The sequence below is a fragment of the Sinohyriopsis cumingii genome, chromosome 13 (assembly GCF_028554795.1).
Source record: "Sinohyriopsis cumingii isolate HCF-2022 chromosome 13, ASM2855479v2, whole genome shotgun sequence".
Lineage (NCBI taxonomy): Eukaryota > Metazoa > Mollusca > Bivalvia > Unionida > Unionidae > Sinohyriopsis > Sinohyriopsis cumingii.
Window position 1 is genome coordinate 78,294,773 of NC_142973.1, and position 17,462 is coordinate 78,312,234.

The 17,462-nt window shown below is 33.9% G+C and overlaps 1 protein-coding gene across 4 annotated transcripts in view; it reads left to right on the forward strand.

Annotated features, from left to right (window-relative positions):
• The window catches only part of LOC149785865 (protein phosphatase 1 regulatory subunit 16A-like), a 167,443-nt gene that overhangs the window by 101,169 nt on the left and 48,812 nt on the right, over nt 1–17,462 (forward strand). For all 4 annotated transcript variants that reach the window (XR_016425469.1, XM_089979842.1, XM_089979844.1 and 1 more), the window contains exon 6: nt 8,253–8,377. Coding sequence is in view for 3 of the 4 variants with exons in the window: in XM_089979842.1 (XP_089835968.1) it covers nt 8,253–8,377 (125 nt within the window). In the remaining variant the exon portion in view is untranslated. The remainder of the gene's footprint in view (nt 1–8,252; nt 8,378–17,462) is intronic.

The following is a 17,462-nucleotide window of genomic DNA, read 5'->3' on the forward strand; positions in this document are numbered from 1 at the left end:
ATTGAATGAATTCTACTCGGATTTCTTTGACTATAATCATTTTCGTTACTTAATATACCCCAAATTGTAATTAACCGAAATCTGGCAGACTCTTAAAAGCAGTCAATTACCATTGGACTTTTTCAGCTAAAAAATGTCAATTTTTATTAACAGATTGAATAGCAATATACCAAGGGTAGACTGTGCAAGCATGGATTAATTCAGACCCTCCAGGAATTGAATTGAATATTTGAGGATAATGCAGCTAATGATTTGTATAGCAGACCCAGAAAGGCAGTTCAGACTGCATTTATTTCTTGGAAGCAAAAGCTTAAATCAAGTTGGACTCTGATTTATACATAAAGACCATCATTTTATGTATAACATACCCTAAAAATCAATTCTCTTTGTTCAGTAAGCATATACCGTATGTACTTGCTTATAATTGGAGTCCAGCTGCAAGCAAGAAGAAAGTTCCCATCATGCTGTGCATAGGGTACATAAAATAGACTTCTCAAAATAAAGATAGAAGATTGTTACTGTAGATCTTAGACTGATTTGATTGCAGCCCAGGCTTACTGAATCAAGTCCACTCTTCCAAACAAGCATAAAACAATCAATTTCATTGGCTGTAAGGAATGTCTTACTGATTTGGATTAGTTTTGGCAACAATAGATAGTTCTCGAATGATGTCTTCAGCCGCCATATTTTTGGTCAACTGGCAGATTTACCATTGACTTTATATGGTGTTTGGAAGTTGAAATAAATTCATTGAATCTCAAGATTCTTTTATGAAATATACATAAATAAAGAGAACACAAATTTGGCTCTCTGTTAGTATCTATATTTGTGATTTATAAGTTGACTTCACTTCAGTGTGCCTTGTTAAAAATTTTAAAATTTAGTGATCACATATAGGAGAAACTGCCAGGTTGCCCATCGTCCCGGTAAAATGGGCAGAATATCGTCTGCTAGTGATCTTGTCAGGAAGCATCTATTGAGAGCACATGGCTGATGATCATTGAAGAAAATGTAAAGAATAAAAGATAAAATCTGCCACAAATACACTTCTGCATTTATTTCCTTTGTGTTGTAAAGAGGGGACAGAATATTTTAAAAAATGTCCAAAAATTAATTTTAGATGGGGGTTGGTTACTTAAGCATGAGGAATTCAGATATGGCAGGCTTATGACAGGGAGGCTGATAATACTCACAGGCTCTTGGGTTACAGATTTATTAATTGCTTTAACAAGTTTTCACCTTTACAGCATCATATACTTTTAATCATAGCCTGGTGTGCTACAGTATATTTTTAAAATGTCCTGAACAGTGGATAAAATTGTAGAAAACCATGATTTAGACTGACCCCTTCAAAAACTGATTTAAAATGTATAATACAGGGAAAATTCAGAAATAAATTGTTGACTTGACTGGCTGTGATAATTTCTTTGAATTTCGAGAATAAATGAGAAACAGCTGAAAATATTTCTTAAATTTGTGACCAGTTTTTTCTAACTGATTAATGGGTTTCACTTTCCATTTCTGGAATGGACACTGCATAATCTAAATCATATTTGTGATCTGATTTTGATTGAATTTGAATTTTGAGTTATATCACAAAGTTCTTGGAGGAATTTACTAAGGAAGAAGATTCATGCACATTCATGCAGTGATTTTTTTGCATCTGATTGGCTGAGCTTGTTACTACTTTGGAACCTTTATTTCCAGTCCGATTTTTATGAAACTTGGAATATAGACTTACATAATCAAGATCTTACCAAGTTCTTTAATATATGAGATCCACAAATATTAATGAGTTGTTCTTGTATCTGAGTCAGTGAGCTTGTTACCACTCCAGAAACCATATTTCTGATTTGATTTTTAGTGAACTTGGTAATCAGACTTGTAATCAGCATGAGCTTTAATGAGTGTGTTTATGATGGAGATCCATGCATACTAATAAGGTGATCTTGAATCTGATTTGCTGAACTTGTCAACAGCTTATACATGTGTTTCTGCTAATTTTCTTATTAAACTTCGTAAATAAGGTTATTACATTAATTGGTAAATAGGCTTATTACATTAATTGGTAAATAGGCTTATTACATTAATAGGTAATCAGGATTACATTAATTGGTAATAAGCTTCTTACATTACTTAGTAAATAGGGTCTATTACATTAATTGGTAGACTTACTAAATTAATTGGCAAGAAACGTATTACATTAATTGGTAAATAATTACATAAATTATTAAATAACCTTATTACATTAATTGGTAAATAGGCTTATTATATTAATTGGTAAATAAGCTTATTACATTTATTTGTAAGTAGGCTTATTGTGTTAATAGATTAATGACGTTTATTTTCAGCAAGATCTGCACATCAATAATAATGAGGTAATCTTTGCATCTCATCTGTGCAGATATCGTGGTTTTTGTGATATTTTCCCAGATTTTTGTTGAACTAAGGTAAATATGCCAATATTATCAAGATACTCTTGAGTCTTATTGATGGGGTTATCTTGTATCAGATTGACCGTTTTTTTATCACTCAGAAGACTATTAGGATGTTGATCACATTTGGTAAATGCACTTCTCACATCAGTTGGTAAATAGACTTCTTACATTAAGTGGTAAATAGTCTTATTATATTAATCACCAAGTAGGTTTATATCTTCAGGTTCCAAGTTGAATGTAATTATGAGCAAAATCCATGCATATTAATGATGTGATCTGGCATTTGATTGGCTGAGCTTGTCAACACAGTCAACCATCTTATTAGATTTTGATCAAACATTAAATACAGAATAGTCCTACATTAGCAAGATGTTGGATAAGTTTTATTTTGAGCCAGATCTTCATATATTTATGGGACAATGATTGACTCGGCTTGTCACCTTCTGAATCAGATTTTGGCCCAGCTTGTTAAATAGTCTTTTATCATAATTATCATTGAATAATGAGTGTGATCCACACATTAATTAGTGAGATGATCTTTGGATCTGATTGGCAGTTCTTAAATAATTTTTTAGATGTAGACATTGTTTTTCTCATCAAATATGAAAACACATGGGAAATAGTTTTATATCAAAAGATATTGACTTCATTTATAAGCTACAGGCTACATGTAATATTCATGCCTTCATCTTTGCAAATAACTTGTATCTGACTGTAGTAAAATAGGTAAATTCTACATGTTTGGGAGTTTACATAGGGTTATGTTCTTTCAGTACTACATAAGCCCGCTTAGTGAAATGGTCATTTGTTGAGTTATATACACCAGTTGGGTGATATTGGGCCCACTTGGGCTTCTTGTTACAATTACATTCTACTTGTATTGAAGTATATTGTGATATTTGGCCTTGGTGAGTCCTTTGAGACTTTTTCCCTTCATTAAGGACAAAAATTTCCTCCAGACACACTCATTGTGAGGATGTTGCAGTTAGTTTCCTTTGACCTAGTCTAGCTGTCTATTGATCATGAAAGCTGCTTGTGGATTTGAATTAGGTGGCTTTGTAGCTACAAACCTTGACAAAATATTAAGATTTACAATCCAGTCTACTAGAAATAATTATGCTCTCAGTTACCATGTTATGTTGTGTATGATGTGTGTTAACCTGCAAAAAGCGTAGCTCTAGATTTGCTGTCACATGATTTGCCAGTAGATAGGATCTATGTTGTAAATGTTACTAAGATTTCAAGTTGACAGCATAGAATTATATCTGCTGTCACATGGTTTGCCAGTAGATCTAGATCTATGTTATAATTATTACTAGGATTTCAAATAAACCATATAGAATCAGATCCGCCAGTGCAATATATGACTAACCAATCTGGATCTTTTCTGTACACGGTAGGTATGGGTTATACACGTTTAAATATTGTATCTTGGCCTACAAGACCAATGATTTGGTAGACTTTTGTTTTGAGTGTGTGGAACATTTATCGGAAAATTCTGTGAACTTAATTCTTGTTTAACATGTTTTGGTCACATTCAGTTTTATTATATGAATGCACTTTCATCCGCAACCATCAGCTGTATGTGACCAATCAGGGCAACTTGTAGGCAAAGAAAGCTTTTCAACACTGCTCTGATGGAACACATCACAAAAACAGATAAACTGTATTGAATCCGTTGTAATTACAACCATTTAGTCAACACTGCTCTGAAGGAACACATCACAAAAACAGATAAACTGTATTAAATCCATTGTAACCATTTAGGAATCTTTAGGCAAAGTACAAAATTGTGAAGCGAATGGCCACAAAAAGAAACACCACTTAATTGCTTAGGAGAGTTTGTTCTGAACAAAAAACAGTTGAGTTTGGATGCCAGTTTTCTAAATCTACAAGTCATGCAGCGTCAGACTATGCTACAGATTGTAAACCAGACTATTCTTAATCTACAAGTCATGCAGCGTCAGACTATGCTATAGACTTTAAACCAGACTAAGATACAAACCACCATTGTAGTGCCATAGTTATTTAAATCTTCATTATGACTAACCAATTTTTGGAAGGGAACAACCAAGGATTACATAGTCAGTTCGCTGTCTTTGTCTAATAAGCAATTATCATTTTCCTCATTTAATTGTCAATGTAAATGTTTGTGATGTTTGTTCCTTTTTGCAGTTCATAAATATGCACACACACATCCCAAGATGTCATCTGTTCACCGTGGTACAGCCAGTTACACCCATTATTGAGTCAATCTCTATGTCATTATGAATTAAGTCATTGGCTTTTGCCATTCAATAAACTTATATTTTTTCTGCATGGGTTGATTGTGGGTTTTTAAAATTTTTATTTGATTCATTGTACAACTAATTCGTACACAGGACAAGTGTTGTCAATGCTAACTGTGCAAATATTATGCTATATTTTCATTAACTGTCAAATTTATGGACATTAAGTTACCTTATGAACCAGATAAATAAATATCTTAATTTTGCAATTCATAGACTAATACATCACCAGTAAATTATATGTATTTTTTACACATCATAGTATTTTTTTGTTTTTTTTGTTTTGCCTAATAGTAATAGTTTAAAATTAAATCATAGTATAATACTAAATTTTTCTATCCTATAATTTGACATAGATTTTAATGAGCAGTCTAAGTGTGATGGTTTTCACTTAAATTCCTACAAATTGTTTTTATTCTGATTTTGAACTCTATACTTGTATTAGACCAAAGAGCTTATGGGATGGCTTTTCAAATGAGTAGCTAAAATATGTTTGTTATAACTCGTAAATCACCATGAATATTGATTTAAAACTTTTTAGGAACATTTATCCAGTGTTCAGTTAATCCTAAATGAAAAAGGTGTCCCCAGACAACCAATGTCACTGGCACATTGAAATCTTGTTACTACTCTGACCTGTGACTCCAGTGGCCTGGTGGTTAGAACATCTGCCTTGGATGTAGGAGGTCGCAGGTTTGAACTCCGGCTGAGTCATGCTAAAGACTTTTAAAATGGTACTAACAGCTGCCTTGCTAGGCTCTCATCATTAAGAGGTTAGTGTTAGGACTGGTCAGCCTGGTGTCAGAATAATGTCACTGGCTGGGACATCATGTTATATGTCTGAAGCATGATGCCGCAGTGCTAGACATCACTATAAACTGTCACACTGCAGACAATGTACCAATATGACTGAAAATTTGTTAAAGCTATGGTAAAAATCCCAATCACGCCCACATACATATTGTTACTACTCTTAAATGGATGGCCATATTGACATGGTGTTTACACTGAAATGCTTCTTGCAATGTCTGGTTGGTCCTAAATCAAAATTGCTTAGATATGTTATCCATTCTGGCTCAGCATCGATGACCATTTTGAAAATCTTGTTATAGCTGCTCTTTCTAAATGGATGGTATTGTTAACATAGTGTTTCCACTGAAAGGCGTCATACATTGTCTTCTATTTCCTGAATGGCAATTATGAGGATTCAGCTTTCAATATGGCCACCATTGTAGTTGCCATGAAAATTTGGTTATTGCTACTGCTTTATATTAACCTGGAATTTTAGTAGAATATTGCTTAGGATGTCTGTTTGTCCCCACTGAAATGGTGCAGATCATCCTGGTCTTATATTAGATTCCTGAAATTCTTTCGAGAGTACAGCATGAATCCCTTCAGTGGACTTATTGTCCATAACAACAACACACTATACATGGATTTAGAATTGTGTTATAATGAATCATGACATTATGAGAAGAGCTGTACAAACATGTTTCTGAATTTATATTTTGGCATATTTTTACAGACCCTTTTGTTTCTTTTCCCTTTAACTCACAAAAAGCATTGACCATTTGTTTCCAACAGGCTTACAAGGCAGCCAGCTAGCATGCATATTTCACATACAGTCTACAAAAAGCATTGACCATTTTTTCAACAGGTTTACAGGTCTCAGTGGCTGTCAGTTAGCATTCATATTTCACTTAGAACCCACAAAAAAGCATTGACTGTTTTCTTCCAGACATTTTATAATTTTCTTAGTAGCAGTCAGTTAGGATTCATGTTTCACTTGGAACCCACAAAAAAGCAATGACCGTTTTCTTCCATATGTTTTATAATTCTCTTAATGGCAATTGACCACTCTGGTGGCTTAGTGGTTAGTGCATCCACCTTGGATGCTGGAGGTCATGGGTTCAAACCCTGGCCGAGTCATACCAAAGACTTTTAAAAAATGGTACTAACAGCTGCCTCGCTTGGCGCTCAGTGTTAAGAGGTTAGTGTTAGGACTAAAAAATTGTTAAAGCTACATTAAAAATCCATATCACACACACACACACACATAGTGGCAATCAGTTAGCATTCATGTTTCACTTAGAACCCACACAAAAAAGCATTGACCGTTTTCTTCCAGACATTTTATAATTCTCTTAATGGCAGTCAGATAGCATGCATTTCTTATTAACACATTAACCCCTGGAGCTTTTTGCCTTTTTTGCCTGAAAATCGAGTAGGAAACACATTTTGAAAGCTATTTCTGAATAGACTCGAAAACACCAAATCCCCGGTCATCTTTCAATAACATACTGCCTAGTTGTGTTAGAAACATCATTTTTCGTTGGCTATTTAACTCGCGCATGAGCAGAACGGTAAAAGTTGGATTTTTTTTTTTTTTGCTAAATGGAGCCATTATTTTTGTATGGAGACCACTTTTTTTTTCCAAATGCCCATCTTATCCTACTTTTTTGCAAAGGCTCATCTGTCTGTTTGCAGTTCATACCGGTTTGCCTTAGATCTGAGACCAAAACGTCTCAAATCCGGACACAAAATGGAATTCCGACCACGGGCGAATTTTGCGTAAAAAAAAGTCTGGTCCAAAAAATGAGGTTTTTCTGTCTGTATTTTGTAGTGCAACTAGATATTCCAGATTATTTGGTATCATTGTAGAGCTACTTTACAAAATTGAACAGTTCTAGTACAAAACATACCGCCTGCTTTTCTGTAATTTTACATCATATTCATAGCTGAATTTTTCAATGCAGGATTATATTTTATGTTTTATATATGTTTATGTTTTCACTGATGCCAGTGAATGTGTTCCAGGCTTGATACTTTGAATTTTAAAATTACTTAATTATTTAGTGTCAAGCCAGACTCTTCACATCATGTTGTATATACTGTATATATTGTACATAACAGATAGAAGGCCTCAAGGTAGATCAGTTCTGAAACTAATTGAGTTACTTTCTCTAAATAAAGTCTTTATTATTATTATTATTATTACCTTTCTATAATACCACCCACTTTAGTGTATCATGCATGACCATGACGCTACAGAGCTCGGCAGTAGGCTACTACCTCCTGCCCCGTAAAGTTGTCACTAGGGGTTAATGTGTTAAAATAATTATACAGAAAGCATGGTTCCATTTTGTCTTGTCAAATTTTGTATCAAAGTATGGTCTCATTTTGTCTTGTCAAATTTTGTATCCAAAGTATGACCCCATTTTGTCTTGTCAAAGTTTGTATCCAAAGCATGGTCCCATTTTGTCTTGTCAAAGTTTGTATCTAATGATAGCAACATTTTGATGATTGATCCAAAAGTGATAATTGGTTTAATGTGAGAAATAGAATGATCTTGCATCCATAAGCAGTGTTCTTCCCATTAGTGGCAGTTCTTTTTTTGCAGCTGTCATGGTGGCAATTTTATGGCCTTGAACTCATTGCATTTTCTTGTTGCAGGCATCACTCAGAACAAATTGATGACATGGTGGCAATTTTATGGCCTTGAACTCATTGCATTTTCTTGTTGCAGGCATTACTCAGGAACAAATTGATGACATGAGACTTACATCAGAGAAACAAATGCTGGCGGACCTCAAAAAGTTGGCAGCTGAGGGTGGGGATTTAGAGTACAGGGATATCTATGGCGCTACACCTGTAAGTTAAAACAGAATTAGACTACCTTATGCTGAATTGCATTTTAAAGTCTTCTAAGTGATGTTGTTGTGAACTTACTGCCATTTCTTAGCGCATGATAGACTATACATGGAGCTGGTATATCTTGTGGAGGAAGTACCCAGAAAAATCCCAGGAAGAACCACATACCCATGGGAAGATACTGGCATTCTTTCTCACATAACCATGTTGGCCAAGCCAGAGACTGGAACCCACATGGACAGAGGCGTGATGGCTATGATCGGTAAAGATGAAAGCTTTAAACCACTCAGGGCCCCCTGTCTGTAAGCCACGTCACAGTTAGGTGTTTTTCTTTGCCCATGGTGATTGTCTTGAAGGGTCTATACTGTTTTCATATTCATTTGAAAGAAAGCAAAGAGATCTTTTAAAATATTAGATTAAATCAGAACCTGGAAATAGAAAAGCCATTGATGACAGCATGAATTTTGTTTAGTCTGTACCACTGAAATTATTAAACTTACTGATGTGGATTTTTTTTAAAAATCTGTCCATTTAAAAAGTGACTAAGGAGCAGCTAAGGTTGACAACTACTTGGGGGCAATTCTGATATAGCCTGCTCTTTTTGAATAGGGAGCAGAGGTGGTTTGGCAGACAGGTCTCTTAGTATGGATAGGGGTTGAAAAATTCACTTAGTCAGCTCAAAATGGTGAGTGAACATTTCTGGTGATTCATTGAATTTTCAAGTTGCTCACCTGATTGAATTAATGCTATTTTGGGAATGAGTATTGTTTCTCCTAAATGTTCTGTCAAAAATTGTGCAGATTTGTTTTCATTTCAAGTCCATACCATACTCTCTACCAAAGTTTCTTTTTCATACAGCCACAGTGCTCTTGGTCTTTAGTTGTAAAAAAGACTTACCAGAACTGGTGTGGGTAGGGTCACAGTTCCAGAAAGCAGCTTTCATATGATTGAAGTTGGGTCATTTTCAACATGAGCTATGATTGAAGTTAGGTCATTATCATTGTCAGCTATTATGTGTCTGTAATAGTTGTTTGGTTAAGTGTTTGATCTGGTTAAGAATAGTTTAAGCCTAGGTTGCTTAATGTTTATACATACTCCTGAAGATACATTTGTGGGCAAGGCACTTTAATAATAATAATAATAATAATAATAATCTCTTTATTTAAAGAGAGTAACTCAATTAGATAAATGCAAGTAATCTCCTTTTAGGTCCTCTGAATGTGTGTGTGTGTATATATATATACACACACACACACATCTCTCCCTCGATAACTCGTGCACATCGGGGTCCAAAAACATAGACCGCACTATAAGCAAGGGCAAGAGTGGCTGAGGGACTGACCAGAAAACTGCTAGACAAAAGACATCTGGAGAGCCATGGGGTTGGGGGCAGGGGCGGTTGACTGAATCATTATTTTATAATCGCATTGAGAATAATTGTCCATGAAGCGCTTTTTCTGATGAAGTTTTTCATTTAATCTGTACAAATCACATTTATTTTCAAAATGTCCAACATGTGGAAGATTGATAATGTGATTCAAATGGGTTTCAACAACCAACACAGTACCCGAAAACATTTGTGTATTACGTCACGTCTTTTGGTTTTTGTTGATTAGTCTGGTTCCCGGAGTGGTGTTTAAAAGTGTTTGAGAAATGAGGAGTCTATGAAGCATGGAACCAGACTAACTGTTGATACACTACCAAACAAGATTCCTTTTTATCAAGAGAAAGCAATATTTCTTAAGACAATTGTTTATGTCAGTGCTCAATTTTTTAATTGTTCACTTAGTAAAATATTGATGCCGTGATTTCATTGCAAGTAACATTGAAACTTCTTATCATCCTTGAGAATATCTTGATGTGTGAATTCCGGAATTCTCTGAACTCGTTTTCTCCACAATGGTCCGTATCTGTGAAACAAAGCTCTTAATTTTATGAAGTACTTATTTCGCTTGGTTGTCTTGCTATCTTTAATCACAGTTATGATTAAGCAGGTTAATTTAAGGTAATTTAATTAGGACTGCATACACAATAACATTTACTATAGTGTTCAATTGATCAACTGAAATGAGTTAACCCGAAATATGACCAGAGCCTTTTTTTCTTAAGCATGTAGGAATTGTATACCTTTTAACTTTTTTGTTTATTCCACCTTTTATGTGATTCAAAAGATGTAATTAATGTGATAATAGAAAAGGAGGCCTGCTTTTTATTTAGTGCAACAATACAACAATATCAAAACACAGTCAGCATTTAATTGGGTTCTCAAAGAAACGCTCGAGGACATGTTATGGTAGATTGACACATTTTATGTTTAATTACAGGAGGACACATTGCACATACGATGATTACACTTAAAAGGAATTAAAAGATAGAAGTAGAACACAAATTTCAATTTATACAAAAAATTTATTTAATTGGTATTTATTTATCGAAGTACTGCCTCCAGTAGGCATGACATTTTCACTGATCAAAATTTCCTTGAGTGTCGTTAATTACGGTGTACTAAGAATGTCGTTTGGAAAGAAAATGTAACAAATTTTATGACTTCTTTTTAACATTGATATTTCCTAATGTTAATTAAAGTTTCCAGGTCCTACCTACCGTTTTCGATGATAAAACGAGTGATATATCAGTTTCCGTTCCCAGTTTTGTTTGCAATTTTCTTTAAGTTCAACAAATAGGAATAATTTTTATTTTTTTCTGGTTTAAAAAATGGGATCCACGCCTGACCCCATGTTATAAGTGGGCATGAGTTATTGAGGGAGTGATATGTGTGTGTGTGTGTATGTATATATATATATATATACACACACACACACACACACATATCTTCATGCAAATGTTTCTCTCTTTCATGAAAATAACTCTTTACAAGCAAACACATCTTAGACTACCAGTACATACTAAAATACACTGTTAAAGTAGTAGGATTTAACTGCATATATAACTTTTTGTTTCATCTCTCTCCAATACCTATGTTTTGAAATGACTTTTATCATGTTCTTCATGTATACTTAACAGTTACTGATCACATCTACTCAGATATACCTTTAAGCTATTCTGTCAAAATGTGGTATGATGTCAAGTTTACATTAGTATTAGACCTTTTTATACAACAAGGTTAGGTACAAAAGTAGAGATATGTACATGCACTGGATTTATTTTACATACTTTTATAAATATGCTAATAAAAAGATGCAAAACAAGCAAGTGGTAAATTTGAATCTTAACACTAATAAATGGACAACTTAAACTTAGCCTATTTTTCTGGTTGTTTGTTAATGTGTAAATTTGAAATACAGAGTGTACAATTTTTTAAAGGACTTGACTGATGAAGCAGATCAGATGTCATTGAATTCACTATGTTATTTTAATGGAAGTCTTTGACATCTACTAATAATGATCAGATGTCATTGAATTCACTATGTTATTTTAATGGAAGTCTTTGACATCTACTAACAATGATCAGATGTCATTGAATTCATTATGTTATTTTAATGGAAGTCTTTGACATCTACTAACAATGATCAGATGTCATTGAATTCACTATGTTATTTTAATGGAAGTCTTTGACATCTACTAATAATGATCAGATGTCATTGAATTCACTATGTTATTTTAATGGAAGTCTTTGACATCTACTAATAATGATCAGATGTCATTGAATTCACTATGTTATTTTAATGGAAGTCTTTGACATCTACTAACAATGATCAGATGTCATTGAATTCACTATGTTATTTTAATGGAAGTCTTTGACATCTACTAACAATGATCAGATGTCATTGAATTCACTATGTTATTTTAATGGAAGTCTTTGACATCTACTAATAATGATCAGATGTCATTGAATTCACTATGTTATTTTAATGGAAGTCTTTGACATCTACTAATAATGATCAGATGTCATTGAATTCACTATGTTATTTTAATGGAAGTCTTTGACATCTACTAATAATGATCAGATGTCATTGAATTCACTATGTTATTTTAATGGAAGTCTTTGACATCTACTAATAATGATCAGATGTCATTGAATTCACTATGTTATTTTAATGGAAGTCTTTGACATCTACTAATAATGATCAGATGTCATTGAATTCACTATGTTATTTTAATGGAAGTCTTTGACATCTACTAACAGTGATCAGATGTCATTGAATTCACTGTGTTATTTTAATGGAAGTCTTTGACATCTACTAACAGTGATCAGATGTCATTGAATTCACTGTGTTATTTTAATGGAAGTCTTTGACATCTACTAACAGTGATCAGATGTCATTGAATTCACTATGTTATTTTAATGGAAGTCTTTGACATCTACTAATAATGATCAGATGTCATTGAATTCACTATGTTATTTTAATGGAAGTCTTTGACATCTACTAATAATGATCAGATGTCATTGAATTCACTATGTTATTTTAATGGAAGTCTTTGACATCTACTAATAATGATCAGATGTCATTGAATTCACTATGTTATTTTAATGGAAGTCTTTGACATCTACTAATAATGATCAGATGTCATTGAATTCACTATGTTATTTTAATGGAAGTCTTTGACATCTACTAATAATGATCAGATGTCATTGAATTCACTATGTTATTTTAATGGAAGTCTTTGACATCTACTAACAATGATCAGATGTCATTGAATTCACTATGTTATTTTAATGGAAGTCTTTGACATCTACTAATAATGATCAGATGTCATTGAATTCACTATGTTATTTTAATGGAAGTCTTTGACATCTACTAATAATGATCAGATGTCATTGAATTCACTGTGTTATTTTAATGGAAGTCTTTGACATCTACTAATAATGATCAGATGTCATTGAATTCACTATGTTATTTTAATGGAAGTCTTTGACATCTACTAATAATGATCAGCAGAAGGATTTTTGACAAAGGGAAACGGTTTTTGTGCAGTTTTATCTTTGCAACTTTTGATGTCACCTGCCATATCTGTTCAGAGAACATATAGTATTGCCCATGTCCACCCATCCCATCCCATACTGTCCTATTCCTTCACATCTGTCACAATTTCCATTTATGCTCCATAACTTTTGAAAAAATTCATGCCTTGAAATAAAGCTATACATTAACTAGGCCATGGTTAGTTTGAACTTTTACTGTTTTCGGTCATTATCATATGGAGTTACTGGCCCTTGTTTGACTTGGAACTTTACTCTTCCATTTTGTTTCTCTCTTAGCTTCTGAAGGACATCTAGAATTGTAATCAGATTTGTTATGAGTTGCAATTGGACCACTGTAAAGAAACACAAACTAAGAAGGTATGGTCATGTCTCACACTCATCTAGCCCATCGAAGGCAATCCTACAGGGCACAGTGATTGGAAAGATAGGAAAATGAGGCAGACAGAAGAAAAGGGAAGATAACATCAAAGTGTGGAGAGACATGGACTTGCAAAGTCCCAAAGAATAGTGGAGAACAGGGCCAAAGAGAGAGATTGTACTCGTTGGTGCCCCAATGACTGCCCAGGTTATGGGAGAAATGAAAATGAAATGATTAAGATGACCTATGTCAGGTTTGATTCTTGCTGTTTTCTTAGATTTTTATGGAGTTCTGGCTCCTGTTTAACTTCAGACTTTGCCTTTCTTTTTTGTTTCCTTTTAGTAACTTCTGATGGTATCCGTGAGCTGAAATCAAAATTGGTATGAAGCTTTGCTTTAAGAAGGTCTAGTTCATCTTAGATTTTCAGCATTTTCTGGCAGAATTTTATGGAGTTATGGTCCTTGTTTAACTTTACAACTTTGACCTTCCATTTCATTCAGTGGAAGGACTTCTTGAAATTGAAATCAAACTTTGGTATTACATTAAAAAGAACTAGGGCAAGTATGATTTTTGTCATTTTCCAGGAAAGCAGAGTTGTGGCCCTGATTCGACTTAGAACTTTGCTCTTCCATTTCATTTTTACTGAATAACTTTTGAAGGACTTCATCAGTTGGAATTAGAATTGGTCTGAAGCTTTTCATAAAAAAATCTAGGTCTGTTTTGATTTTAGCCATTTTCTAGTGAAGGTTTCAGGTTTTGGCCACATAATGAGATTTAGAACTTTACTGTTCAGATTCTGGTATATAACTGTTCAGTGACTTTATAAATTGAAACTGAATTTGGAATTATGTTTTATATTAAGAAGTCCTACTATAATTAACCCACATAATTGGATGCTGCAAATTTCCATGCAGTATGTTTAAAAAATTCTGGATACCATGTAATTTTTATGTATTTAAAAGCCAGTGAAAAATGGTAAAATCAAATTGGAATACAAACTTAGAAATGTTTTACCTATTTTACAAAACTATTAATTGAATAGTAAACCATTAGGATGTGAAACAGCTTTGATCCTATTACTCATCACTTGGATTCAGTGAAGGTGATGTCAGTAGTCAGCAATAAAATTTAAAAAAACAACTAAAATACTCCACAGCTTGTGATTAAATAGTATGCTAAACAAAGCATGTTGCCATCTTGTTAAAGGTAATGATTCAAGAAAGAGTACCTTTCATGACGAGACATTCAGTGGAAGTAATTAATACATTGCTTTGATAACTGTGAAGTCAGGCGTCATCAGCATTATACCAAGCCAATATGTAGGTTTCTTTTATTCTTGCCACTGCAGAGAATACAAAGTAGGCGAGTCAGTAATGACATCAGATCTGGATGAAAATGCTTCTCATTAACTGAAGCCATTAACAGATGATTCCGTTTTCCAGTAAACTTTTTTGATTTATCATAAAACAGTCAATACATTCAACGCATGATTCACAAATGTCTGTAGACTGTTTTTATTCAGTATCAGATATTCCTGAATAACCACAATTTGATGATAGTTTTGTCTTCTCCCTTATAATAGCATTACAGATAATGGTATTCTGCAATTGAACATATGGATTATCATTCAGATTTTCAAAGATGAAATAACATGAATAGAAGTGTACCATTTTGAGCTACATTCTGTCGTCAAAATATTTACCTTATGAAACAGTAATAGTAAAATCATCACATTATGAAACAATATCAGTATTTACTATTAGAACAGGGTTCTATTTGCTGATATAGATCTATCTCTGATTAGGGCTTGACACCTGTCTTATAACATGATTCTATGATTAGGGCTTGACACCTGTATTACACCATGGTTCTATTTGTTGGTATGGGTCTATCTCTGATTAGGGCTTGACACCTGTATTACAACAATGTTCTTTTTGTTGGTATGGATCTATCTCTGATTAGGGCTTGACACCTGTATTACAACAATGTTCTTTTTGTTGGTATGGATCTATCTCTGATCAGGGCTTGACACTTGTATTTGAACAGGGTTCTTTTTGTTGGTATGGATCTGTCTATGATAAGGGCTTGACACCTGTATTACAACAATGTTCTTTTTGTTAGTATGGATCTATCTCTGGTTAGGGCTTGACACCTGTATTACAACAATGTTCTTTTTGTTGGTATGGATCTATCTCTGATTAGAGCTTGACACTTGTATTTGAACAGGGTTCTTCTTGTTGGTATGGATCTGTCTATGATAAGGGCTTGACACCTGTATTACAACAATGTTCTTTTTGTTAGTATGGATCTATCTCTGATTAAGGCTTGACACCTGTATTACAACAATGTTCTTTTTGTTGTTATGAATCTATCTCTGATTAGAGCTTGACACTTGTATTTGAACAGGGTTCTTCTTGTTGGTATGGATCTGTCTATGATAAGGGCTTGACACCTGTATTACAGCAATGTTCTTTTTGTTAGTATGGATCTATCTCTGATTAGGGCTTGACACCTGTATTACAACAATGTTCTTTTTGTTGGTATGGATCTATCTCTGATTAGGGCTTGACACCTGTATTACAACAATGTTCTTTTTGTTGGTATGGATCTATCTCTGATTAGGGCTTGACACTTGTATTTGAACAGGGTTCTTTTTGTTGGTATGGATCTGTCTATGATAAGGGCTTGACACCTGTATTACAATAATGTTCTTTTTGTTAGTATGGATCTATCTCTGATTAGGGCTTGACACCTGTATTACAACAATGTTCTTTTTGTTGGTATGGATCTATCTCTGATAAGGGCTTGACACTTGTATTTCAACAGCGTTCTTTTTCTTGGTATGGATCTGTCTATGATAAGGGCTTGACACCTGTATTACAACAATGTTCTTTTTTGTTGGTATGGATCTATCTCTGATTAGGGCTTGACACCTGTATTACAACAGTGTTCTTTTTGTTGTTATGGATCTATCTCTGATTAGGGCTTGACACTTGTATTTGAACAGGGTTCTTTTTGTTGGTATGGATCTGTCTATGATAAGGGCTTGACACCTGTATTACAACAATGTTCTTTTTGTTGGTATGGCTCTGTCTCTGATTAGGGCTTGACACCTGTATTACAACAATGTTCTTTTTGTTGGTATGGATCTATCTCTGATTAGGGCTTGACACCTGTATTACAACAATGTTCTTTTTGTTAGTATGGATCTATCTCTGATTAGGGCTTGACACCTGTATTACAGCAATGTTCTTTTTGTTGGTATGGATCTATCTCTGATTAGGGCTTGACACTTGTATTTCAACAGCGTTCTTTTTCTTGGTATGGATCTGTCTATGATAAGGGCTTGACACCTGTATTACAACAATGTTCTTTTTTGTTGGTATGGATCTATCTCTGATTAGGGCTTGACACTTGTATTTGAACAGGGTTCTTTTTGTTGGTATGGATCTGTCTATGATAAGGGCTTGACACCTGTATTACAGTAATGTTCTTTTTGTTAGTATGGATCTATCTCTGATTAGGGCTTGACACCTGTATTACAACAATGTTCTTTTTGTTGGTATGGATCTATCTCTGATTAGGGCTTGACACTTGTATTTCAACAGCGTTCTTTTTCTTGGTATGGATCTGTCTATGATAAGGGCTTGACACCTGTATTACAACAATGTTCTTTTTTGTTGGTATGGATCTATCTCTGATTAGGGCTTGACACTTGTATTACAACAGTGTTCTTTTTGTTGTTATGGATCTATCTCTGATTAGGGCTTGACACTTGTATT